This window comes from Macaca fascicularis, chromosome 4, assembly GCF_037993035.2.
Source record: "Macaca fascicularis isolate 582-1 chromosome 4, T2T-MFA8v1.1".
NCBI classification, from domain to species: domain Eukaryota; kingdom Metazoa; phylum Chordata; class Mammalia; order Primates; family Cercopithecidae; genus Macaca; species Macaca fascicularis.
Genome location: NC_088378.1, coordinates 33,151,163 through 33,177,415, shown reverse-complemented (window position 1 = coordinate 33,177,415; position 26,253 = coordinate 33,151,163). Strand labels below are relative to the sequence as shown.

Below are 26,253 nucleotides of genomic sequence, written 5' to 3'. Positions count from 1 at the left end.
ACAAGTTCCCATTCACTGAGTAGCATATGAGATACTAAGTTTTTCTATTTCAATACTCACATGCCATGCAAGAAAACCACTGACTATAAACATACTTTTATTTGCTTAATCAATGACGATTTCTTCATAAATAATGCTATATTTTGTTAGGTGTAAACTAGGCTTAAACAGCATCAATTCACGAAGGGATTTTCCCATCACAGCTTCTGGTGTGATCAGGTATTTTAACTATCAGCTGAGAAGGTATTAACTTTCACATAACAAGCAAGTATTCACGTTTATAAAGAAGTCACCAAATTTTATTTCCAACGAAGTATTAGGCAAGATAAACTAAAATTCTAAACCCCAAGATATCTATCTAGATAGACATAATCCACAACAGAAAAAAATAAGCCTGTATGTCTGAGGCTGCTACATTTGTTTATCTGTGTATGTTTTTACGTATGTGTGGGCTTTAAAACAAACATGTGCTTCCAATCTGGCACTTTTAGGGTAGTTTCTGTCTGAGCTCCAGGAAATATGTTGTTTACATAAGCCTCCTGGCAAGCATTTAATTAGTTATGTAATACATTTCTTTTCCAATTAACATTCATATCAGGTAGAAGGAAAAGTAAATCTCTTGAGTATCAGTTTTGTAATGGAATAGAAACAGATGAGAAAACCTTCAGTAAGTATCCCACCATAAACAACTCCAGAAAACAGTTCTTTTCACATAAGCACAACACAGTTTCTTCCAATAGCTGTAATTTGCTTTACAAAATACCCTAGAGGCTTCATTAATTTATTTGCCCATTCAAAAAGTTTACATAGAACATCAACTATACAAAGTTGGATATTAGGGATGTCATGGCTGGTTAAGGTCTTGTGCAACATGGAAGAGACGCCCAACTCAATGTGATTTAGCTGGTTCTGGCAATCCAGCCCAGTGTGTATTTAATTTTGTTTTTCTCTAAAAGAATTACCAACTAAAACCCATTCTCACCATCAGTCAGTTAAAGCAGAATAGTGGGAATCAAGCGTGGACTTACTTTGTTTCCCAGATAGGAAGCCGGTGCGCTCCAGTAGTAGCTGTGCGGCAGGGCTTGCCGGGCCTCCGCGTTACTGATGCTGATCTGCTGAGGTGAGTCCGAGTCGTCCTGCTGGGGAGCCACTCGAATGCGGCCAGAAAGGTCAGTCAGATACCAGCCACTCATATCTTGTATCTTAGAGAAAACACACGTCATCATTAATTTTAAAAAAATATCTCTAAGCTTCATTTTCTTTCATGTTCCTGGTCATGTCTACTTTTGGAAATTAAAAAAAAAAAAACACAAAACTACAAACATTTAAAAAAAACATGAGCATTATGAATATCATTAGACATATGTACTCATGTAGGTTTCCATTGTTTATTTTTTTCCTCGACGTTTCTAGGAGTTTCCAAGGTATTCTATAATAATCTGTTTTCATTGAACTTATGCTTTTTAAAAGATTGTCGTTCCAAATACCACTTTCTTAAACATAGAAACTCACTCAAAGTCATACAACGGTTATAACATACACTTAATCAAACAGTTGGACTTTCAGTTCCATATTTTTTACTCCACTAGTAATTTCTTGTTGCTTTTAGAAAAATTTCTACTTTGAGCCTTAAGGATGTTTGAACCCACCGGCCTGTTACTATGACAACACCTCGCAATACTGTATGTATTCCTTCAAACAGGGTCAGAAGTTCTGTGGGGACCCACAGCCTCGATCCCTGACCCAGAAATGGAAGGAACCTTAAAGGAGGAATCAGGGAATGCATAATGATTTGTTTTTACATCTTTATGCTCCAGCCAAGTTCAGGCCCACAGCTACATGTCTAATTTAAAGCATCCTACCCAGTCAGGACAAAACACTGATTACTGAGGGCTTAGGGTACAAGCTATCAGGAACCTACTAGACATGCATGAGCTGCTTCATGTTGTGGGTGATGGGAAGCAGAATGCTAAGGGTGACTCTATGTGGATGAAATATTTTTAAAACTTTCTTCATAGATTATTTGACTCTGCTTATCCCAAAGCTGTGAAATCACTGAGATTTCTTTGGTTAAATGAGAAATAGAAACCAGGTACAACCTGTTGACTTACTGGACAATAAGTAATATATTCCTTGCTCTTCTTCCCTTTCTAACGTCACCCTTGAGGCATTCTAAGACAGTTGAGTGGGATTCTGTGTCTCTAGCATCTGATGATCAAAGCTTGAGTACCAGCTCTGCCCCTTGGCTGGCTATGAAACTTTCATCTGTCAGTGGAGTAGTCTGGAGGGTGTGGTGGGACTTTGTAAACAAAATGAGGAAGTTAGACTAGATGTCCATCTGTGCTTGATTCTTTGAAGTCTGCTCTGAAAGCAATATAGTTGATAAAGTATAGATAATATTTCATAATATGAGGTTTGACTTAAAAGCACTGCAGGCAGAGAAAATATTTGATAGCTCTGTTCAGGATTAGTCCGCTGATTAAAGTTGAAAGGAAGAAGTGTTTAGGAAATAGTTTATCTAAATAGCAGTCTTTATAAAACACAACTCTGATAATGTCAGTCCTTAGCTTAAAATTCTTCAATGACACTCCAAGTAAAATATCTCAAATTCGTAGCATATTCAACCCTATCAGTTCTAGCTTCTCATTCCCCTCTCTAGATTTCTCTCTCTCTCTAGCCCATTTCCTACCATTCTACACTCTTAAGTCCAGCCACATAGGCTGTGTAAAATTCCCAGAAAGTCCCATTTTCCTCTGACACTCTTCTGTATAGGGAGACAACATGCTGTCTGCACAGAGTTGAAAAGGCAGTAAGTAGTGTAGGCAATGAAGTCAGAAAAGTAAAGACATTCATGTTAAACAAAGAAAATTTTTAGGCCGGGCGCGGTGGCTCACATCTGTAATCCCAGTACTTTGGGAGTCCGAGGCAGGTGGATCACGAGGTCAGGAGATCGAGACCATCCTGGCTAACGTGGTGAATCCCCGTCTCTACTAAAACATACAAAAAATTAGCCGGGCGTGGTGGCGGGCGCCTGTAGTCCCAGCTTTTTGGGAGGCTGAGGCAGGAGAATGGTGTGAACCCGGGAACTAGAGCTTGCAGTGAGCCGAGATTGCGCCACTGCACTCCAGCCTGGGCAACAGAGCACGACTCCATCTCAAAAAAAAAAAAAAGAAAGAAAGAAAGAAAATTTCAGTTGCTATTAAATAGTTTAATAGCTTTTCAAGCCAACTCAGAATGAAGGTATTGTCTATATTTAATGTCCCCTTTTAATAATGAAAGAGCCTAGGCAACATCAAATAGTAACTAAAGGGTTGGTGGATAATATGTATTATGTATATAGATGATAAAGAGTTTTTCTCAACTTGCATACAAACATACTAGTAAATGGAAACTATAATTCATATCACAATGTCGTGTTTTCTCTCTTAAATCATGCACCCTTGGAGTTCAAACCTTAATTGCATTACTGTTTCGTAGAGTAATCATGAACACTAAAAAGACAATGTCTACCTATTCTAAGAAATTCCAGTCTACACAATATTACAAATACAACCTCAAAGGCTTTGAGCAAAAATACAGATTAGCATTTGAAGAAAATTCCATTACTTCTTCATGTAACTTCATGTAGAAGTTCACTATCAGAAAAAAGTATGTAAAAATTTCTTACAAAGGAACCACAATGAAAGCAACAAAGAAGGCTGATGGGGCAGCAAACAGAACCAAATGGTGCTTGCTTACTTTGCCATAGGTCCAGTAGGAACTCTGACATCTGTTTGAAACACCTGAACAGAAACACTCATCGCAGCCTTTCCAATTATCCTCTTGCAAATTGAAGAAGCCGGATTTGCAACGACTACAGTCTCCTCCTTCAACATTCTCCTGAAAATAAAGAGATGTATCAGCAACAGAGGTATCCTTCAACATTATGAGCTGTGTCCATGTCTGTATAGGAAAATATTAACTGTACATTCTTCATTTTACCCTCTCAACTATATTTAAAGTATAATGATATTTTTAAAAATCTGCTCGAAAGCTCTATATTAAGCCATATCCATTCTAATTACACGGGTGAGAAAGATTACTGGATGCAAATCTCTCGTAAAAGTGACTATTTTGATCTTCACGTAGGTTGAGTGTAGAGTAAATGTCATGATAAATACCTGTGCAGGAATGAATTAGACTAAAATGGGGCCAGTTAGGTTCACTGTTCTGTTATTGAGGTACTTCATTTAATTTTATGGTAAAATTAAAGACATTAATACATGGATGTATAATAGAACATTGATATCACACCAGTTATAAATACTTTTCACATTTCAGATTAAAAATATGTACATTTGAGGCAAGCATAGGAACTTGACAGGTAGAGAAACTGGGGTAAAGATTAGATAAAGTAGAAAGGTAGCAAAGTTTTCTCCTGGTTAACTGTTTACAGTGTTTTCTGTAACACATCAGAACAATCAGTTAGTCACATAGTGATACTATGGGAAAGAACTATTCTCATTCTGTGACTGCTCTCCAGACTGGTTTCATTAATCCTACTTTCAGTACACTGAAAAATTATTTGTATACAGTTGAGCCTAAAATGTGGACTCAGGCCAGTGAAAGCTGACCCTATAATGATAAACAGGGAAGGATGTAATCTCTCAATTTAAAGAGCAGTTAATCTTGACTAATACTTCTAAACGAAGGCATCCTGCTTTCCAGGAAACAGATTTGTAATATTCCCTACATACACATTTTCTCTACATTTCCCTTCTTCCTTGAATTCCCTTATTATCAGTTCTGAGGCTTTTTAATAAATTCCCATGGACAACTAACTTCTCTCTCAATGTAGTTTTCATAGCCCTTTATACATTACCCTATCACAACCACAAAAAAGCATTGTTCAAAGATTGTTCTCTCTAGCTATCTACCATAATCTATTCAGGGGTAGAAACTCTGTCTTACTTATCTTTATAGTCTGAGAAAATAACATGGTTCCTGGTACAGCATTGAGCATTAGCTTCATCAAATTTACTAAGTTCAAATAAATCTCTTGGCTGTCATGTTTTTCATGCATAGAAAAGTGCTATACACAGAGTGCGAGCTTAATAAAAACATCTTTAAACAAACCCAGATTGAGCAGAAGATAGGGATGATAAAATCTGAGAACATATATGGAAAATCAGAAGAGAAGAGTAAAATAGCATGAAGAAATAAGGAGAAAATTTTAAGAATAAAGAAAGCGGTCCTCCTTATATCCAAGAGAATAATTTGTCTTAAATTAACTTTTTGATACTGAATTATTATGACTCATTTACAAACTCAGCCACTTCTATGTGGGAACCTTACTAAGCACTGCCATAAGATTTTTGCCAGCTTACTTTTTAAGGCAGATTTCAGACATTTTGAAATGATAGATATCAGCAAAACTAATCAAACTAATTTCAGACTTATAGTGACAAATAAATCCCCAAAGCACTAAAGTTGAGAGCATCTTCAAAAGAGTATAAAGGCAAGAAAGATGAAACATATCTGTAATTATGATTTAGTTTATTCCGTTGAGGACACAGTACAGCTGTTCTGTACACTGTGTTCTTATGCGCTTGGTCTAATCTACTTTTCATTTACTCTAATTTGAAAGCTTATAATGCCACTATTCTGAGATTCAGACTAAGTTCAACAATGAGAAATTTGCAGACACTAGCTACATTTTCCTTAGTTCCATTTTAGCCTAGTAAAATGACCTTGAAAAAATATGATTAAATAATTTCATATTCAATTTTATTTAATAACCTGAAGCAACATATTAGGGTAGGAATTCTAGGCACTCTGAAGATAAATAAGTCAAGGTCTTTGTCCTTAAAATCCAATATCTAGTTGGGTAAAAAGATATACTCACAATCAACTATAATGCAGGGTGGAATATGGTAAGTGCATCTGAGAAATGAATTAAATTATGGGCACATAGAGGAAGCACTAATTTCTGCTATAAGGCTTAAGGAAGCTTTAAAACAGGAGTGGAGTTTGACCCGATCCTTGAAGCATGGTTTAAAAATTCAACTTATGGACATAGACAGAATGAGAGACTGATGTTAGCAAAGACATTGGGAACAAGAATTCATTTTAAAAGTTGGAGGTTCATTCATTATTTATTTTTCAAGACAAATGTGCAGGTTGAGCATCCCTAATCAGAAAATCCCAAATCTGAAATGTTTCAAAATTTGAAACTTTGGGGGCACCTATATGATGCTCAAAAGGAATGCTCATTGGAGCATTTCAGATTTTGGATTTTCTGATTAGGAATGATCAGCCAGTATGTATTCTGCAAATATTCCAAAATCTGAAAAAATCAAAAATCTGAAACATTTCTGGCCTCAAGCATTTTGGATAGGGATACTCAGTCTTGCATTTAATACTTCCTATATGCTAGAACTTCACTTGGTACTTGAGATCCAGGGCCCTGCCCTCAGAAAGCCCATCCTAAGAGATATTCCTTAGGAATTGGTAAGTCATTCATTAGCAGTTGTTCATTAGGAGATGAATCAACAGAACTATACTTGAGTCACTTAAGTTGGCAGTAGCAAGTAAAATGTCTATAAAATGTAAGACATTGGCTTAAAGAAATCTTTCTTTACTACATTACAGAGTATATTTTATATAATTTAGAGTAGCACAATTCGAACACAGAAGTACCGTGTTCCGGGACTTTTGTGCACATCTTCATAGAGACCAAAGTTTCCCGCCTTCTACTAGCTTGTTAATATACATGATCTTGACAGTCTAGTTCCAATTCTTTCTATGTGTCTCCAGGGACATCATTGCTTTTTCTAACTTTCTTTGTGACTCATCAACCATTGTCATCCATGAGTCAGCTCCTAATTGCATTCCTGGCTTATTCTTGGAAGATCTTCTTGATATGAATATTCTAGGACTTACATTTTTTTTGATTCCCAGCTTGCAAGTGAGCCATTAGCTTTATGATTGAGCTCTTTCAATAATTTCACTTCCTCTGTTATCAATATCAATATCAAATTATGAATAAATGCTCTGTACATTATTTCTTATTGTTGCTTTATTCTTTATATTATTCGTTCATCACCTTATAGCTGAACTACTATATACAAGACATATGAGATATCAGAGGGAATATAAAAATGCCCTCAAGAGGATTATAGTAAAGGAAGTAGGAATTTTCTTTTTTGCTATAGTTCCCTTAGCACAGTTTCCACCTGGAGAAATAGAGTCATGATAGTTTCCCTATGTACTTTCTGATGAGGCTGATTTCAGATAAGTATATTACAAGGTGGAAGAAAATCATTGTTGTAAGAGGCATACAGACAACATGTTCTGGACCTGACACCAAATTCATCACCAGAGTCCACTATGCCCCTGAAGAAAAAAATAAGGCAGAAAAACCATAGGGTTGAGCAAAAAAGATGTATCCCAAGATTTTCATAAGAGTAAAATAGGGTACTGCCACGCTGTCCTCTTCCAGATGTAAGAATGTCTCCAGACGTAAAAATATCTACTAAAGGGCATTTATTGAAATAAATAAATAGATAAATAAATACAAACAGTAAAACCATAATTTTATTCTTTTCTTGCCATTTATAAGATTGGCACAGACCATATATTATACCTTATTACCATCATCCAATTCAGTCCCTAAAGCACAGACCCTAAATTGACCCTAAATACCAAATGATGATGGTAAAAGTCTTGTACCTTCCAGATTGAATGTTATTTTAATCATCATGAAATTTCTATGTTCCTTTATAATTCTATAACTTATTTGTACTGATGAATTTTAAAAAGGTATTAACATATAAATAATTTTTTCTTTTTTTGTTTGTACTTCAATGGTTGCAAAAACATAATTTAATAAAAAAATTTAAAGTTGTTTTAACTGTTAATCTAAACAAAATGGAGTCTAATGTATTAAATCTCTCAGCATTCCTACTGGGAAACTCCTATTGATCCAATAAATTCATTTTAACACTTTATTTGTATAGAGTCCATTAGTGATTCTTTTCAATTTGCATAGTTAATGATAACTTTCACACTAAAGCCTATAAAACAGGGTAATTTCTAGAATGCTACAGACTTCCACTCTAGAGATTAATATTCATTACCTTATAACACCATATTTTCTTAAAACCAAATATTCGACTTTAGCTATTTCTATGCCATTATTCTAATCAATTATATTAATAAAATGAAATATGAACTGATAATTGTTACAGGAAGTCAGGGACCCCGAACTGAGGGACCAACTGGAGCCACAGCAGAGAAACACAAATTGTGAAGATTTCATTTTAATATGGACACATATCAGTTCCCAAAATTAATACTTTTATAATTTCTTATGCCTGTCTTACTTTAATCTCTTAATCCTGTTATCTTCATAAGCTGAGAAGGTATGTCACCTCAGGACCACTATTGTGTTAAACTGTACAAATTGATTGTAAAACATGTGTGTTTGAACAATATGAAATCAGTGCACCTTGCAAAAGAAAGGAATAACAGCAATTTTCAGGGAACAAGGGAAGACAACTATAAGGTCTGACTGCCTGTGGGGTCAGGCAGAATACAGCTATATTTTCCTTCTTGCAGAGCCTATAAATGGATATGCAAGTAGGGAAGATATCGCTGAATTCTTTTCCTTGCAAGGAATATTAATAATTAAGACCTTGGGAAAGGAATGCATTCCTTGGGGGAGGTCTATAAAGGCTGCTCTGGGAGTGTCTGTTTTATGCGGTTGAGATAAGGACTGAAATACTGAAATATACCCTGATCTCCTGCAGTACCCTCAGGCTTATTAGGGTGGGGAAGAAACCCCACCCTGGTAAATTTGAGGTCAGACCAGTTCTCTGCTCTCGAATCCTGTTTTCTGTTGTTTAAGATGTTTATCAAGACAATACATGCACAGCTAAACATAGATCCGCATCAGTAATTCTAATTTTTCCGTTTGCATTGTGATCTTTGCTTTTGTCTGTGCCCTGTTTCCTCAGAAGCACGTGATCTTTGTTCTCCCTTTTGCCCTTTGAAGCATGTGATCTTTGTGAACTACTCCCTGTTCGTACACCCCTTCCCCTTTTGAAATCCTTAATAAAAACTTGCTGGTTTTGTGGCTCAGGTGGGCATCACAGTCCTACCAATATGTGATGTCACCCCCAGAGGCCCAGCTGTAAAATTCCTCTCTTTGTATTCTTTCTCTTTATTTCTCAGACCAGTCAACTCTTAGGGAAAATAGAAAGAACCTATGTTGAAATATTGGGGGCAGGTTCCCCCAATAGATAATATTCATTTTTCCATTGTAAATAATCCACACATAAATACTTTTATATTCTCACATATTATGATATTAAAACATGTCACTTCACTTTAGACTAGTGTTTTCAGTCTACTTAATCTATTTTTTATTATCATGTCCCTACAGAACCTATATAGCCATTTTTTCATAATCATCCCCACCATGAAGCTTTAATACTCCAGATATATTTTATGTACAGATGCACCATGTGAATGTTTGCCTTCACATAAAATCAATGATATTTTTGTTCCCCAAGAACCAGTTTTCATTCTTTTAGGAAGAAATGTGTGCTTTAGACATCTATTTCTGTTGAACATAGCTCAATGTTGTGGCCTATGCTTCAAAAAACTTATCATGGCTGCCTTTTTTTCTTTAGTTCTCTTTTCCCTTTAAAAACAAAGTTGAATTAGAAAAATTTTACTAAGTTCTTTTGTTTTTGATTTCTTGAAGTGAGATACTATCGTGTTGACATCAATTTTCTTTTTGCTGTAGTTTCCTCAGTACAGTTTTTCTATGGAGAAATACAGTCACAGTAGTTTTCTTATATTCTTTCTCATGGAAGCTACTGCCTTATAAATTAGGTACAACTTCAGCAATACATACTGAACTGTGATTGTTAGTCAGCTTGGAGTACTACTGACAAAGTTACCAGGAATAGATACAGTGACATTTAAGTTATTTTTCTGTGATAATTGCTTCAGGAATTTCTCAGTCATGCTTGGTTTTTTGGTAGTTTGTAGTTAATTACAGGTTTTCTTCTGTTATGACCTTTATACTAATGCATCCTAGTATTAAAAGAAGTTAACAAAACAAGGATAATTAGTTAATTAGCAGTATTTGTTGAGGACTTACTCCTAAAACACACTTTTCCAAGGCTAGATAACAGTTGATGGGTTAGGGAGGAGAAGGAAATACATAAACATTAGTTCTCACTTTTCACAAGCTTAGCTTTTAATAGTGTGAAAGAGAACCAGAGCTGGACAGTAGTTAAAACAATGAAAATAGGCTTCAGTGAAAAACTACTGCAATAGGGAAAAAGCGACCTTAGTAAAGAACTAGCCTCCATTCCCAATACAACATGAACAAGTAGGGATTCACAGCCAAGGAACAGGGTGGAGATTTATAGCCATGGAGCAAGGATCAGGGGTGAACAATCATTAAGAAGAGACATCAGGGATACGGGGGATTCTTACTAAACCACATGAACAGGATTCTTGTTGAAGACAGGCCAGAGGGATCAGATATCAAGGGTAAGGGGTCATTCACACACTGACTTTGCAGAATTCTTGCTATAACCAAGCTAGGTTTGAGGACAAGGCTCAACGAAGAGGCCTCATCAAAAAGAGGACTAAGAGAAGCCTTTCCAAAGTTTGGTCAAGGAGTCTGTCAATGTAAAAAATTGGCTAACATAATGTTATTTGAACTGTAGCTGTTGCAAGAGATAAATTCCTGCATGAACCTTTTATGCCAAAAATTCTACATCTGTAATTTAGATTCAGGATTAAATGTACCATTGAAGGCCATTTGTAAAAATACCCAGGAATCAAGTCTACAGGTTAATGAAGTGACCATTCCTGTACACAAATGAAAAAGAAGGGGGAAATCCAAAACCAATAAAAATGTTAACACACCATAAAAATCCTTTCAGGGAAAAAGAACAGAAACTTATCTCTGCTTGAGAAAAGCAATATAAACAACAACAAAAAGTAATCCAATAGGTATTTATAGTTATACTTTATATTTGTACGGGGCTTCAATGTTATAATTATACCTATTGAAAGGCAGAAAAGATTCAATGACACCATTTCATAGATGACAAAATAGAATCAGAAAGGCTAAATGACTGTTAAAGCTTCACGAGATTTTAGCTCTCTTCCTTCCATCTTTCTTTTGTATGAGTCATTGTGTTATCTTCTTATTGTACAATGATAAAGAAAATACATAGGGTCCATATCATCACCAGAGGTAAGATAGACATAAAACAGAATTAATAATTATGAGATCATAAAAGAAAAGAAAAGGGTTTGAAAAGTGATTATGCTATGAGAATGATATGATTTGAGGATGCAGGGGCAGCTTTCCTGTGAAAGTTGAAGTTAAGCCAAGCCATTAAAAATGCCTGGCTAAGCAAAGGAATAGGGCTAGAAATGAGATTTCCCAAGCAATTCGAATAGAACTTATACAATTCCAGATGCTACAAAGAACTAATAGACTCAAGAAATTTAAGCAAAGCTGAAAAACAGTGACTGATACTCAAGAACATTCTGGAGAGGTAAGCCAAGGCCAGATCACATAGTCTCATGGGCCTGTAAGGACTTAATGGAAAAATGCAATAAAAACAAAGGAAAACAATACGAAAATACAGACTTTAATTTCTAGTCTTCTACTTCACTGTTTATCTTTCTATTATAAGACTTTGATAAAACTAAAAGCACATATTCCTACCTAGATCAAGGTCAATTTATATTATGTGTGAGATTCTACAAACCAACTGATTTTGCATAAATAATATGACACCAAACTGCAAAAGAGCCAATTTCTAGCATATGGTACTTGAAATAAACAAATACTGAGAGTCAGACAGCACTTACATTCAATGACTTGTCATATATCTGAAATTGACTTGCCTCTTATAATTCATAAGAGACAGAAATTTCAAAATTTTTAACAATGCAAAAATATTATAAACATTTTAGTGTCTTGAGCTAGCATTCCTTTAACATTTTGAAATATGATGATGATAATGTTCATTAATATCATTGTTGAAGAGGAAATCTTATGTGTAAAATGCAATAATGTAGTTGACATTTTATTAAAAATTTCATTCACTTCTTTTTAAATCTGGAATTCTTTTTTACATTCAATTAAAGAAATTTAAGTTAGAAATTATTTTAAGACATTAAAAAAGCACATATAACATGCATTACCCATGCAACCTAGAGGTAACAAAACATTCATATTTTATATTTGCCTCAGATATATTTTTAAAGCAATGATACTTAGATACAAATGAATCTCATTTCACTTCTGTTTTATTCCCTTTCCTGTTTCTCTAGAGGTAACTACTATTCTGAAATTACTACTTACCCTACAAGTGTATTTAAATTTTTAAATTATAATGTATGTACTCACAATGTAGCATTGTTTTATGTTTTACAACTTGATATAAATAATAGCATAATGACATTGTTTTTCCACCTGAAGTTTCTGAAATTTATCATTGTTTATACATGAAGACCTGTTTCATTCACTTAACTGGTTTTTTATCAGACTAAAGGGAATATGAGAATTTATTTTTGCTATTTATTTATTTTTCTTATCTTCATCATAGTAAGTACGTCTACATTGAGCACTTTTTAGATGGTTGTTCTGTACATATTTTAAGAGTTTTTTGGGGTAAATATTTGGATGTGGAATTGTTGGTTGACAGGGTTTTATCACCTTCAAAGCTACTAAATAATGCCATATTGCCCTCTTAAATTGTGGTACTAATTAACTCTATTAATAGAAATGGTAAACATTTAAAATTTCACAGATTTTCACTGGTACTTGGTGATGGTCAGCTGTCTGCTCATTTAGAATTTTACGTTCTTCAATAACCTTTAAAAATTATCTCAATTTTAAAAACATTTATTTTTAGGTATCACAAAGTTTTTGTCGCTATTCTAAATATTTTTATTATATTTTCTATTTGCTTGTCATTGACATAAAGAAATACTACTGCTTTTTATAGATAGATTCTTCTAGGCTACAATCCAGTTAAAATGTCTTATGGGTTCAATATTCTTACTAAAGGACATATATTATTTAATATTTCTTTCAATGAAGTTGGACTGTGAGTGGTAAACACTCACAATAAAGATAGTTGCCCCCAGTTTTAATATTTTTATCTTTGTCTTGCTGGTTGACAGATTTTCTACTATGGGTAAGATTATTTTTTATCATCCTCAAACTGAGGATTTATAATAGTTTTTAATTCATGATCATTCTTTTCTCCTTCATTTTTTTTTTGAATATTGTTTCTCCTCAACTTCTTCTAATCTCTTCTTTGGCAACTTCTGCTAAACTTCCGTTGAATTTCTATGAGTCAGTTAGCATCATATTTATTTACTTCCTTATGTCAATTTATAGGTAATTTTTTCAGGTCTATATTTCTGATGTTCTATCCTGCAGTTTCTCATCTCTTGTTTAACCCAATGATTGAATTTTTAATTTCAATGACTATATATATTTTTTTCATTTCTGGAAGTAAATTACATATGTTTCTTTTCCAAACCTGATTACTTTTGAATTTTAATATAGCATCTGTTTTATTTTTTTCCTATTCCTTCTTTGTTTATTCTTCAATCTTCTATTCATGCTTTTACAATTCAATATTTTAAACATTTTTATGATTTATGTGATGAAAATATTATCACAGATTTTTATGAATATAAAACTTCTTTCGGACTATCCTTTCTAGTTCTTTGTGTACAAATATTCTTATTTTTGTGGCTGCTGGTTTCCTTTTGTAGTTATTTTCCTTTTGTGTACTTTACTTGCTTTGTGATGAGATCATTTTCAGTTGAGGCTGTATTATTTTTCCTATGGGAATACCATTTCCTTGACTTGTTGAAGAATTCCAGCACATAAAGGGAGAATAAAAATGGATCCCATTCCCATGTGGCACACAGGTTTGAGGATTTGGTCCTACACAAGGTAAGTAACCTTTACCCACTCAGAGGCCCTAAAAGAAAAGTTTTCTAGCTGCCTCTGCAGGCTTGCAGGAAGAATTTTCTAGACCCCATTTCCCTGTCTGAAAGTATTTCTAGTGTCCCTGCTTCAGTGAGTTCAGCTGCAATTTCCCTCTGTGGGTCCAAATCCTAGTGGCAAGTCCTAGTGAGGGCATTAAAACTCCAAACATTAGCCCCAATCTTAGAACTAAGACTTGCCTCCCATCCCCCACCCCATGACCCCAGTTGCTCAGTTTAGCTTGAGCTTTTGCTTATGCTTAACTTAGATTTCCCTCTTCGGTCTGACATCTAGGAATTTCCCTTTCTTTCTTGAATCCAAATGTTTATAAATCTATTTGCTATGTTTATGCAGCATATCTGTGTTTTTAAAATAGCAAAAGTGGGAGAAGTGATGTCCATATCAGCTCAGTATGTCATTTTACCCACAGGAAAAATAATACAGCCTCAACTGAAATGCACTCATCACAGAGCAGTCATTTAAAATTTATAAAACAAAAACCAGTTAGGCCCAAGACTTCTTAATGAAGCCCTTTTTAAAAACATCTTCACACTTCAGTGAGATATTTCTTTCTGATGAAAAATTATTTAAAAACTCATATGTTACAGTATAAGAGAATAAAGGTATAAATATTTAAGGTTAATATGCATTTTGGAGATGAATACTTATATACACATTATTTCACGTGTGATTTATATTATTTCTATTTACAGAAAAATACTTATTTAAAGTTACTAACTTGGATATAAATACATGGACACTTATGTGTATATTCTTCCCCTTCTGCTAAAAATATGTCATTTGATTTGAATTTATATCTCCAATATTTTAGTCTCTCAATAAAATTTTGCTTCTTAGACAGCATTGTGGTCCATGCTGTTTTTACAATCAGTTGACATATCTATGTCAAATCATGTTTTTGTGAAACAGTATGAACTGTTACATTTCTCTCTACACTAAGTGTCCTTTCAGTATTTAAATTGTATGCATATTTTGTTGAAATGCTGGGTTATTTATTATTTTTTTAAACAAGAGACTGTAGGCACTTAATTGTAGTACATTGCATGCACATTTTGATGTAACTCTTCATGGCATATTGTGACATTATTGTGATATGATGTAATTTTGTGATATAATTCATGTTATATGCATATAATTTGTGATTTTTATAATTATGTAGATGTTTTATGAAACTTGCTTTCTGCAAGTTTTTAATCCTGAAACAATTTAGTTTATAAGAACTTACAGTTTTCTATTTAAGATATCACATGGTTGAAAGGCATTTATTTTAATGACGCTATTTACTTAATTTTCATTCTCTTTTATGATTTCTGAATTGCTGTTTATTGTTGCGTTTTAATTGTCTGTGTAGAGCTTCAAGTGTCTACACAGGAGGCATCTTTCTTATTAGGATTATCATCATTCTGAGTACAATATTGAGTTCGGCTGAGAGCAGGCAGCAAGCAGCTCAAGGGGCTTTCCCTTGGAGCCCTGCTAATCACCACAGCGCTCTTGTTCTAGCCTTTCTCGCTATATTTACCAAAGAAAATGAACTCACTTGTTACTCTCTTTCCTTGCAAATACCAGACATCACCATTGTATGAGTGGTAGGTATAGCAAACCACTTCTTTTTCTTCCCTGTTTGATTTTATGTATTCCAGAAACTCAGGAGGTTTCTTTCCATTTTAAGCTCAGTTTGGCCTGTCCTTTATTTGAACAAGTGGTAAAGGTTAGAGATTTCTGTGGAGTTTTGAAAAGAGAATAAAGCACACACAAGGCATGTTTTGATAAATACTAGAGAAGATGCACTAAGAGCCTGCAGGATTGCCCACAAAGACATACAAGATGGAGAGGGGAGGTATCCTTAAGCAATCAATCACTCACACACTGCTACACAATCTTGGTCGACTCAAGCAATTTTTCATTTCAGATAATATTGGAATGAAATGTAATAGATTAGAAAATTTACTATATTCCAGGACATGGCAACTTTTTACTACAGGCTTGTGGACTTTTCTGCTTACTGTGTCCACAGGACTTTTGTTATTTCAGTAGTTCAAAATAGGTTCCTAAATTGCCCCTGATGTAACATAAACCTATTATGTAACTATTATTATATTTAGCTTGATATGATATTTCCAGACATTCTTGTCCCAATTCATAAACACTTCATTAAAACTAATATTTGCTACTTATATTATGGCTTAATGGTTGTATATGTACACATAGGCTCACATGTATCAAATACATGTATCAAATACAACTATATAATATTTCATAGCTGCCAAGATAATACTAACATGTTAAAATATTTTTAATAAGGGTCCCTCTTTAATTGAAAATAAAGAAAAAAAGTAGTAACTTTCATTTTTACATTAGTATGGTATGCTAACTTTTTCAAAGAATGGTTCATTCTCTCAGATAATGTAGTTATACACCGTCTGGTCAGAATGTTATAGAACTCATTACCATAGCTAAAGTAAGTCAGTCTTTTCATTTTTCACTTGTGCATGCCTCTATGTTTCATATTGTTTATAAGCTGCAGATGTAATGCATCCCTTGGTGTTAACATGATTTGTTATTAGGTAAACATGTACAACAAAGAAAGTTGCATTTCCAAAAGTACTCTTGGAAGAAAATATTGAGCCTTTAATCAATTTCATTAGGGCTTCGTACATTTTTTATAATTAAACAGAAAAATCTGAATGTAGTGAGTATGTGAAGACTTACCTGTGTTCAACCTTTAGAAGTTTATCTAAAAATTCAGAATAAAACCCTTGACAGAATTCATTTCTGATTTAGATGCAAAGGTATAATAGATTTGAATGCACTTTAGTTTTAAAGGGTTGCTATTTCTAGTGCCGTATATTTTTAAATTAACACCCTAGTTGGGCAATGGGGTGAAAGTGTTTTTGTTATAAAATAACATAGCCTTTAAATGTGGTTTATCCTCTGTGCATTTGTAGGCTTTTAGATAAGTGCCTTATAAACATCTTGCTACAGTGAACCTGGTGGGCATTTAAAGACATGTATAGGGTCACCACATATAGAATAGATAGTGGATACTTCCAGAAGTCATTATAATTGCTTAATGCCAAGGAAATCAACAGAGAAGCCAAGAAAAATAACCTCCTATCTTGACAGTGGTACATTACTGGTATAAACAATATACCTTGCAGTTACAGGGGCCAAAACAAGGGTCCTCATTTTTGCTCCCTAAGCCACTGCAGTTACAGGCTTTGCAGTCTGGGTAGCCAGTGTAGCCCCTGGCACACCGATCACAGCTCACACCTCCAAAACCAGTTTTGCAATGACAGGATCCAGGTGCCAAACCTAAAGAAAGATGAGCCACATATCAACATTTCTAAAACAAATACATAATTTCGTTCTTAAGGTTTTAATGATCGTAACCTTTAAAAGACTATTTTGACACAAAAATAGATTTTTGATGTACATCAATAAAGAAAAGTTAAAACCAAAAAGCATAGGGTTTAATTAAAAGTTTTCTATGATTGGCTAAACATAGCATCTTCTAAGTGTCAATAAAAATATTAAAAATGTAAACAAGAAAGATGAAATCTCAAAGCATCTACCAAACTATGACTATAGAAAACAAAGACCAAGGAGTGATTTCCACAAACACTAATGCTGATGATGCTACATTGAGAAGAATAAGCAGTAATGAATGCCAAACTAATGGCTCATGAAGCAAGCCTGCTCCAACAGACTATCACAGGTGCAATAAAGATATACTACTTAAAACAACAGTTTAACAATGATTCTCCAAGAACATTGCCACTGGCAGTATTGTTAAAGAAAATAAAGGTGTTCATGGGAATTGATACTTTGGGGATAAGAAGCAATAGATGAGGGAAATGAAAAGTTTAAATTAACTTTTTTTAACATGAAGAAGTACAAAAGACACTGTTTATTCATGTCTTTGGTTAAAAAAATGGAAAAAATACAGGATGAATTAATACAACTAACAGACCTTCAAAATCTGGAGGAAGATAAAAGCAGATCAGTAGTATATATAGTCCATCAGAAAGAAGAAAGGAGGAGGGGGAAAAAAGGCAAGGAAACATTAGGGAGAGAAAGCAGAAAGCAGAATGACAGAATTAGTGTCAGAAATGCATGCTAAATACATACTAATGAGTTAAGTAGTCTTACTGTTCTTATTAAAAACATAAACATGTAATATGCACAAGAGATACACAAAATGAACAGGAATATTACAAATAAAAGAAAATGAATGTGTGTCAAGAAAGCATATGGAAAAGAAAAAAAGTTGTGAAATATTAATTAGGGCCAAAGTAGAACTCAAATAAACTAGGTTCAATAAGACAAACTCTCATTTTACATTGATAAAAATATAATAAAAACATGATTTAAATTATTAAGTTCATGCTTCAAATAAGCACTAATTATCAACACAAAAATATGTAGACAACAAAAGATATCGGAAATAAAAAGTTTAAAAGTCAATGGCTGAAAATGATGCTAACTTACTCATCTTAAATATTTACAGATGAAGTAAGTAAAAACAGAAAATTTGAATAATCTAATAATGTCAAATTACATATTATGTGGTATATAACTTTAAATATTTACCATAGCTTATGATTGACTAATCTATAAAAAATGTTCAATTATCAAAGCAGAAATTATCTAAGGCTTATTTTCTTAACATAAATTACTACTTTTAGATGTGTATCAAATGCCACAAAAATTAGAATTAAATTAATTCCAAATATCAAACATGATGAGAGAATTTTATGCAAAATTCAACCATTTTAAGAATTAATGCCTAAATATTTCTCTTTAATAACTCTTGGGTTAAAGAGAAAATCAAGACTTTGATTAAAAATAAATAGCTATCCAGGTAGAATATAATAGCAGTAAAAAGGGAACTTAATGTTTATTGGGTATGGGAAAAATAAACTATACCCAAAAGTAAACTTCTAGGCTTAAATAGTCCATTACTTTAAAAAATACAGATAAATTAAAATTCAATTCATTTAAGTATAAGAAAGAGAAAACATAAACACCACAGGAAATAAAGAGATTTGAAAAAAAGAAAAGCAAGCAAAGGAAATTGTAAACAAAGCTAATCAAGGGTATCAAAAGAGGACAAATTATCAAAGAACTACCACAAATGTCTTTTAATGCTAGTTAATTTTTTTATTATTAACTTTAAGTTCTGGAATACATGTGCAGAATATCCAAGTTTATTACATGGGTATCTATGTGCCATGGTGGTTTGCTGCAGCCATCGACCTGTCATCTACATTAGGTATTTCTCCTAATGCTATCCTTCCCCTAGACCTCCACCCACTGACAGGCCCCGGTGTGTCATGTTCCTCCCGTCCCTGTGTCCATCCACGTGTTCTTGTTGTTCAACACCCACCTATGAGTGAGAACATGCGGTGTTTGGTTTTCTGTAATGCTAGTTAATTTTTACAGACTGTTTTCAAAACTTGAAACTCTTATGGTCATATAGAAATGGAGAGCTATGTAATTCAATTTATGAAGCTAATTTTAACTTGATATCCAAATGCAAAAAATGATAACACAAAATAAACAAAACTGCTAAGACTCAAATAGCACTTATTTTAAGGTAGTCATTGTACTTAGCATTACACAAAACACATGGGTTAATTCAGTTGGTACTCAAACATCTATATGAGGCAGACACTATTATTTTTCCGTTTCACAGATGAGGTAAATAAGGCACAGAGAAATTAAGTGATTTGCCAAAGGAGCACAACTGGTGGGTGTCTGAGTCACAGGCAGTTTAACTTATGAATCAAGATGAGTAAAACTCCAAACTGAATCCTAAAGTACATTAAAAGGATCCCCTCTGATGTCAGGTAGAACATACTCTGGAAATATAAATATTGTTTAATTTTTTTTTTTTTTTTTGAGACGGAGTCTTGCTCTGTCGCCCAGGCTGGAGTGTAGTGGCACAATCTTGGCTCACTGCAAGCTCCACCTCCCGGGTTCACGCCATTCTCCTGCCTCAACCTCCCGTGTAGGTGGGACTACAGGTGCCCGCCACCACACCCGGCTAATTTTTTGTATTTTTAGTAGAGACAGGGTTTCACCGTGTTAGCCAGGATGGTCTCAGTCTCCTGACTTCGTGATCCTCCCGTCTCGGCCTCCCAAAGTGCTGGGATTACAGGCGTGAGCCACTGAGCCTGGCCTATTTAATGTTAATAAGTTCATTTCTAATAGATTACACTAATAGACCAAGTGGAAAAGAAATCTGATAATTTTAATAAAGTTTACAAAGGCATTAAATAGTTTATCATTTACTTCTGATGTTAAAATTTCCAGAAATTGAGGCTAAATAGAGAAGTACTTCATGTATTAAACAATGCCTATCTTAACTTTTATTTCTGGAAATATTGTAAACTGGATGTCCAAATAACCCCTCCTGTTCAGAACACTTGAAGATACAGAATAAAATTAAATGTAGAAAAATAGATAGGTAGGTAGGTATGTACATAGATAGATAGGTAGATAGATAGATAGATAGATAGATAGATAGATAGATAGATAGATAGATAGATGGCAGATAATAGTATGGTTGCGCTGGTGTGAAATAAAGACACCCCTTGGAGATGAGAAACTACAGAATGGACTTCTAGAAAGAAACATTGACTTAAGTCATTCTTTAAAACAATGTCTTTCCTGGAGTTGACTGGCAAATTCTGATGACTAGACTACAGTTCATGGAGCATGGCTTTACAGAAGAACAACAAAAATTCTAGGTCCTACATACGCTGGGTCATTATCACATAACCTCATGTAGATTCAAGGCTTCTGAAAGAATAAACTAAGAAATACATATGCAGGCATACATCCACAAAACACACATACATACATACACACACATAAGAAAATGAAGACCATATGAATAAGAGATAGAAGAGAAATAAAAATGCAGACTCAGATTCAGATAACAGAGAATGCTTCTAACAGATACAGAAAATAAAATAAATATACATAATATGTCTAAAGAGCTGAAAGTAATATTAAATGTAGATGAGTAAAAAAGAGTATTGAAAAATAAAATGTAGTTTGAAACTTTCCCTGTAAAATGTAACAAAATAAATTCCAGATGGATTAAAAAATTGAGTATAAAATGAAATCATACAAATAAAGAAAACAAATACATTTTTCTAATCTTTGGATAGATGAGAGTTTTAGGATTATAAAGCATGTAAGAAATACAAAAATATCAAAATATATAATAACCATGGGATGATATCATTATTATAAGTAGAGAATTTTGCCTGAACTTTGATAGCTGATTACATAAAACTTTTGAAGTTTTGTGCATTAGAAATTATCAACAGTAGTGAGACTCAAAGCAAATCTGAAAACTGATTATTAAAAAGTGACCTACTATCACTGTTTTTAATATTTAAAGTGCTCTTATAAATCTATGAGAGAGAAAACCTCCTTCTAGCAAAAGAAAATGAAGAAAACTAAAAGAAAAATCAGAAAAGAAATACATTGTATTTCCCTGGTAATCAAATTAATGCCAGTAATACACTAAAATATCCTTTTCTACTATCTGGTTATGTAATCTGATGAAGAAGTGCAAACCATAAGACCACATCTTACACTCTTTCCTAAAGAAGTTATCAGAGTAAGCATGAAAATTAAAATGACCTACAGATATCTGTCCAATTTTGCAATCTGAGTCTGTATCAAATAATATGTATCTAATTACAGTGTTACAATCTTGATTATTAGATTTCTATTTCTAAATTACAAGCATAAATTATTGGTCTGGAGCTGAATATAACTGAAAATCTTTGAAAAGATAAATATGTAATTGACAGACACTGACAAGTGGCAAAAAATGTAGGGATGATGGTCTTTATCACATCTTATATAGTAGGACCACAAGAGAAAGTCTAAATGTAGTCAACGATGAAATAGACATGTAAGCTCTCTTGAATATGATAAAGATATCATAGAAGAAACACATAATAAAAATGTATGAATGGTGGAATGAAGGAGGGAGGTGTTGTGAGTGATACATTTCTTCACCTTTCCAGACAGAGTCAATAGGCAATATGTAATGGTGATAAAAGTACTGATAAGCATATTATTTAGATATTAAAGGTAACTCACTAAAAAACTGAATTGGAAAAAATGCTCAATATTTTCAATTTTGGAAGTAAGACTGGGATAAATAGGTTGAAGAGGACACTTATTATTTTATTTCTTTACTATTAAGAATTTATTTTACTATGTATTGTTTTTATAATAATTGAAAAATAATTAAATGGAATAATTATTATTAAAGGAGTGGTTACAATAAACAAAAATTTGAAACAATCTTAATGTCCATATAAAGTTTAGAGGGTAAATAATTATGGCACAACCACATAATAACGTGTTATTTAAGTGCTGAAACCAGACTTCAGAGAACATCTTCATAGATTTTTGGGGAAACTCATCACAAAAAGTTAAGAGGAGTAATATCAGAAATTTCTCTATGCATTATGACAGAAATATATGACATTGTTAATAATGGCATCTCTCCTGAATTACCACTGAATTGTATATTTATTTTTCTACCTTTCCATTTTTATTCTGTGATCATATACTCATTATTCAAAAAGGGCTAGGGAAGAGTTACATGCTATTAATGAAAACAACATTGTGATTTACTTGTAACCACAAAAAGAAAAGAAGGCTTGAAACAAAAAGTGAGCTCAGTAATTCATCATTCAACTATCACAAGGTATCTGCTTTTTAATATTTCAAAATTTAGTCTACATGTAACACTCAGATTGATAATCCTACAGTTTTATAAAGAATGCAGGTAATCAGAATTGTGCCTAAGAAACATTGCCAATCTTTTAACGCTAGTCATTGGGGGGGGAAAAAAAACTACATTGTAGCCTTGGTTAATTTTAGTCTTTCTAGAGAAGAAATGTCCCAGTGCATTCTATAAATTTCCTACTTAAACTTGGAGAGCAACTGCCCTGGAAGTAGCTCCTAAACGCTTTATATCAAGGAGTTATGTTGGCATTTGATTCCTTAATGTTTGGAGTTCATGAATGTCATTCCTCAAAGGAAGTATTTAGCTTAAATTAGTGTCAGCCTCTTTCTCTTCATTAACTCATGACTACTACCTTCTTAGTCCTTTATAAACACTTCTTGCTTTCTATATTATTGCCTACATCTCAATGTGTGAGTTCTTCTGTTTGCTTTTCCCACTACAACACACACATTCCTCAGTGAACGCTGGCATTTCATGCTAGAACTCATAGAAGCTACAAACTATAACATGACATGAAAAAATTACATATACCACAGATTTGTGATTGACTTTCTCTCTCTCTTTCTCTCTATCTCTGTGTGTGTGTGTGTATCTCAAAATAAATAATTCAACTCTTCTTGCTATGAAAACATTATAATTAAACATGAAAGTAATTATCGAGATGAATTTAAAAACTGCTTCCTGGAGGGAACGCTAATACACTGATAGATTAAAGAATAAATTTATTACATGAATGACATTTACTGCAAAATATTCTTCTGAAAATAATCATATTTGGCTTTTAGTTGTCCTTTTATCAGAACAGTGACATTCTGCTGCAGCTCTCACCTCGTCGAGCATGTTTCTCATCCTTGACACAGACTTCATTTAAGGAACCAATTGGATTGCAATGACATGGCTGGCATGGCCTTGGATAATTTGGAGATACCTAACAAAAATATTAAAATGAATTTAACCAAATGTAATAAAAATAGCAATATTTTTCATTTCAGCAAACTTTTATAGACAAAGTAGTTTTAGTAATACAGAGAAGTAAATTATTGAGAAAATTATAAGAATTACCTTTAATACATGTTTATAATGTCTAAAATCCAGTTCCTTTACATGCTTACACAAATGTAAAGATGATGGAACAATAAACTCCTATATATTTGTTACTTAGATTCAATAATTATTGATATTTTCATGTTTTATTCCTTTTTATCTTGTTTATATAGTATATGAACACAGTTACTTAAACAAACCTACACTGTGTTCATATGCTATACATACAAGATTTATTTTCCAGATTTAATAGGAAAAAAACAAAAAAACTAAATTATTTGTCCAAGAAATACCCACCTATTAAATATAGCTTTCATATGTATATATATCTAGGCTTAATTTACAAATGAAAACTTGTTTGCTACTATAAATCAGAGTGTTAAAATTAGACTTATTTATATACCTGACTGAATCTCAATTAACTAACTTCACAGATGAGTTTCAAAATCATCATTTGTTTAAGACACATTCATTCGTTCCCCCATTATGAAGTTAGGACTGTGCACAGAATAGGTAAGGCATATTTTATATACACATATAAATGAAATGTTATTAAGTGGATAAATCTAAAATGACATTTTTAAGACAATAATTTTATGAACATCATAGAGATAAATTATTTAGCTGTTAAATTGCAGTTCACAAAATTTGCATAACAATACCCTTCCCAGCCTTTACTGATCCCTTTATCGTATATTCATTCAGAAGATTCTAGGAAATTCAGTGGAAAGCAACCGCTGGTAAACTGAACAAGGTGAGAAGAGTTTTCAGGTGTTACAAACCATAAGGTAAAGAGAAATTGGACTTTAAGTTAACTACATTAGAAATGTCTGACGAATACCTGGAGTTTGCCATTAATCTGTCCCAACAAAATATGAAAGTAAACTTTCATGACTTCATGGTGATCACTCAGCAAGTTTATTACTCATTAGAATCAATTCAAAATCTTCAGAGGAACATAACAGAAACCAGTGTCTCTGCATTGTATTCTCCAAAATGTCCTGTACAGATGACAAATTACAGTAGTCCCCACCTCATCTGCAGTTTTGCTGTCTGAGGTTTCAGTTATCATGGTTAACCACAGTTCAGAAATATTAAATGGAAAACTCCAGAAATAAACAATTCATAAGTTTTAATTTGCATTCCATTTTGGATAGTGTGGTGAAATCTCAAGCCATCTTGCTCTGTCTCGCCAGGGATATGAATCATCCCTTTGTCCAGCATATCTATGCTGTAGAGACACTATCCTCCTGTTAGTCACTTAGTCCCATCACAGGTATCAAACAGAAAAAAACATAGTATATATAAGTTTGGTACTATCTGTGATTTCAGGTATCAACTGGAGTTCCTGGAACATATCCTCTGTGAATAAAGGAGGACTACTGTATTAGATATACAGGAAAGAAACAGGAAAATGTTGTCCTTATTAAAAAAAGAAGCTAAAAAAAGCAGATCCTGAGGTGACCCAGATATTGAAATTAGCATACAAGGAAGTCAACGTAAGTTCTGTAAATATGACCAAGAATATAAAGGAAATAATGTTTATAATGAGTGAAGGCCTGGAGCATTTCAGCAGGGAAATGGAAGCTCTAAGGAATATAATAACTCCAGAAAGCTGAAAAGTAAAATACCTCAATTTAATAATTCACTGGATATGCTTAACATCAGGTAAAGATGGTAGGAGGAAGAGAAGTCTACCTAATGACTACTTTTGTAGTCATCTGGCTATAGGCCAGGATTTGGTCTACAGGCCAAAGTTTTCTCAAACATGGTATAATTGTTAAAATTATATATAAGTAATGAGAATTTATTTATTTATTTATTTATTTATTTATTTATTTATTTATTTTTGAGATAGGGTCTCGATCTCTCACCCAGGCTGAAGTGCACTGGCACAAGTTCAGCCCACTGCAGCCTCAGTTCCTGGGTTCAAGCTATTCTCCTGCCTCAGCCTCCAGAGTAGCTGAGATTACAGGTGCCTGCCACCATGCCTGGCTAAATTTTGTATTTTTAATAGAGACGGTGTTTCACCATGTTGGCCAGGTTGGTCTTGAACTCCTGACCGCAAGTGATTTGCCTGCCTCGGCCTTCCAAAGTGATGGGATTATAGGTGTGAGCCATCGTGCCTGGCCTAATGAGAATATTTTAAAATCAGCTATTAAATTAAAGATGCATTATATGTAGAACAAAGTATAAGGACAGATAAAGGGGAAAAGATCCAATCTAAAGAACAGAGAAAGAAAAAAAAATTAATTAGCACTGCCTCAGATACAATCAACACCTTAGCACACATGCAGTTGGAGTCCTAGAAAGAGAAAGAAAAACATTGATCCAAAAATAGGTGTTAAAAAAATAGCCTAAAATTTCCTAAATG

At 33.5% G+C, this 26,253-nt stretch overlaps 1 protein-coding gene across 9 annotated transcripts in view; it reads right to left on the bottom strand.

Annotated features, from left to right (window-relative positions):
• LAMA2 (laminin subunit alpha 2) overlaps positions 1-26,253 on the bottom strand; it is a 611,630-nt gene that overhangs the window by 319,964 nt on the left and 265,413 nt on the right. For all 9 annotated transcript variants that reach the window (XM_065543374.2, XM_065543379.2, XM_065543380.2 and 6 more), the window contains exons 9-12: positions 23,664-23,763; positions 17,202-17,362; positions 3,739-3,879; positions 1,029-1,202 (exon numbers count right to left, since the gene is read on the bottom strand). In XM_065543374.2, the coding sequence (XP_065399446.1) occupies positions 1,029-1,202; positions 3,739-3,879; positions 17,202-17,362; positions 23,664-23,763 (576 nt within the window). The remainder of the gene's footprint in view (positions 1-1,028; positions 1,203-3,738; positions 3,880-17,201; positions 17,363-23,663; positions 23,764-26,253) is intronic.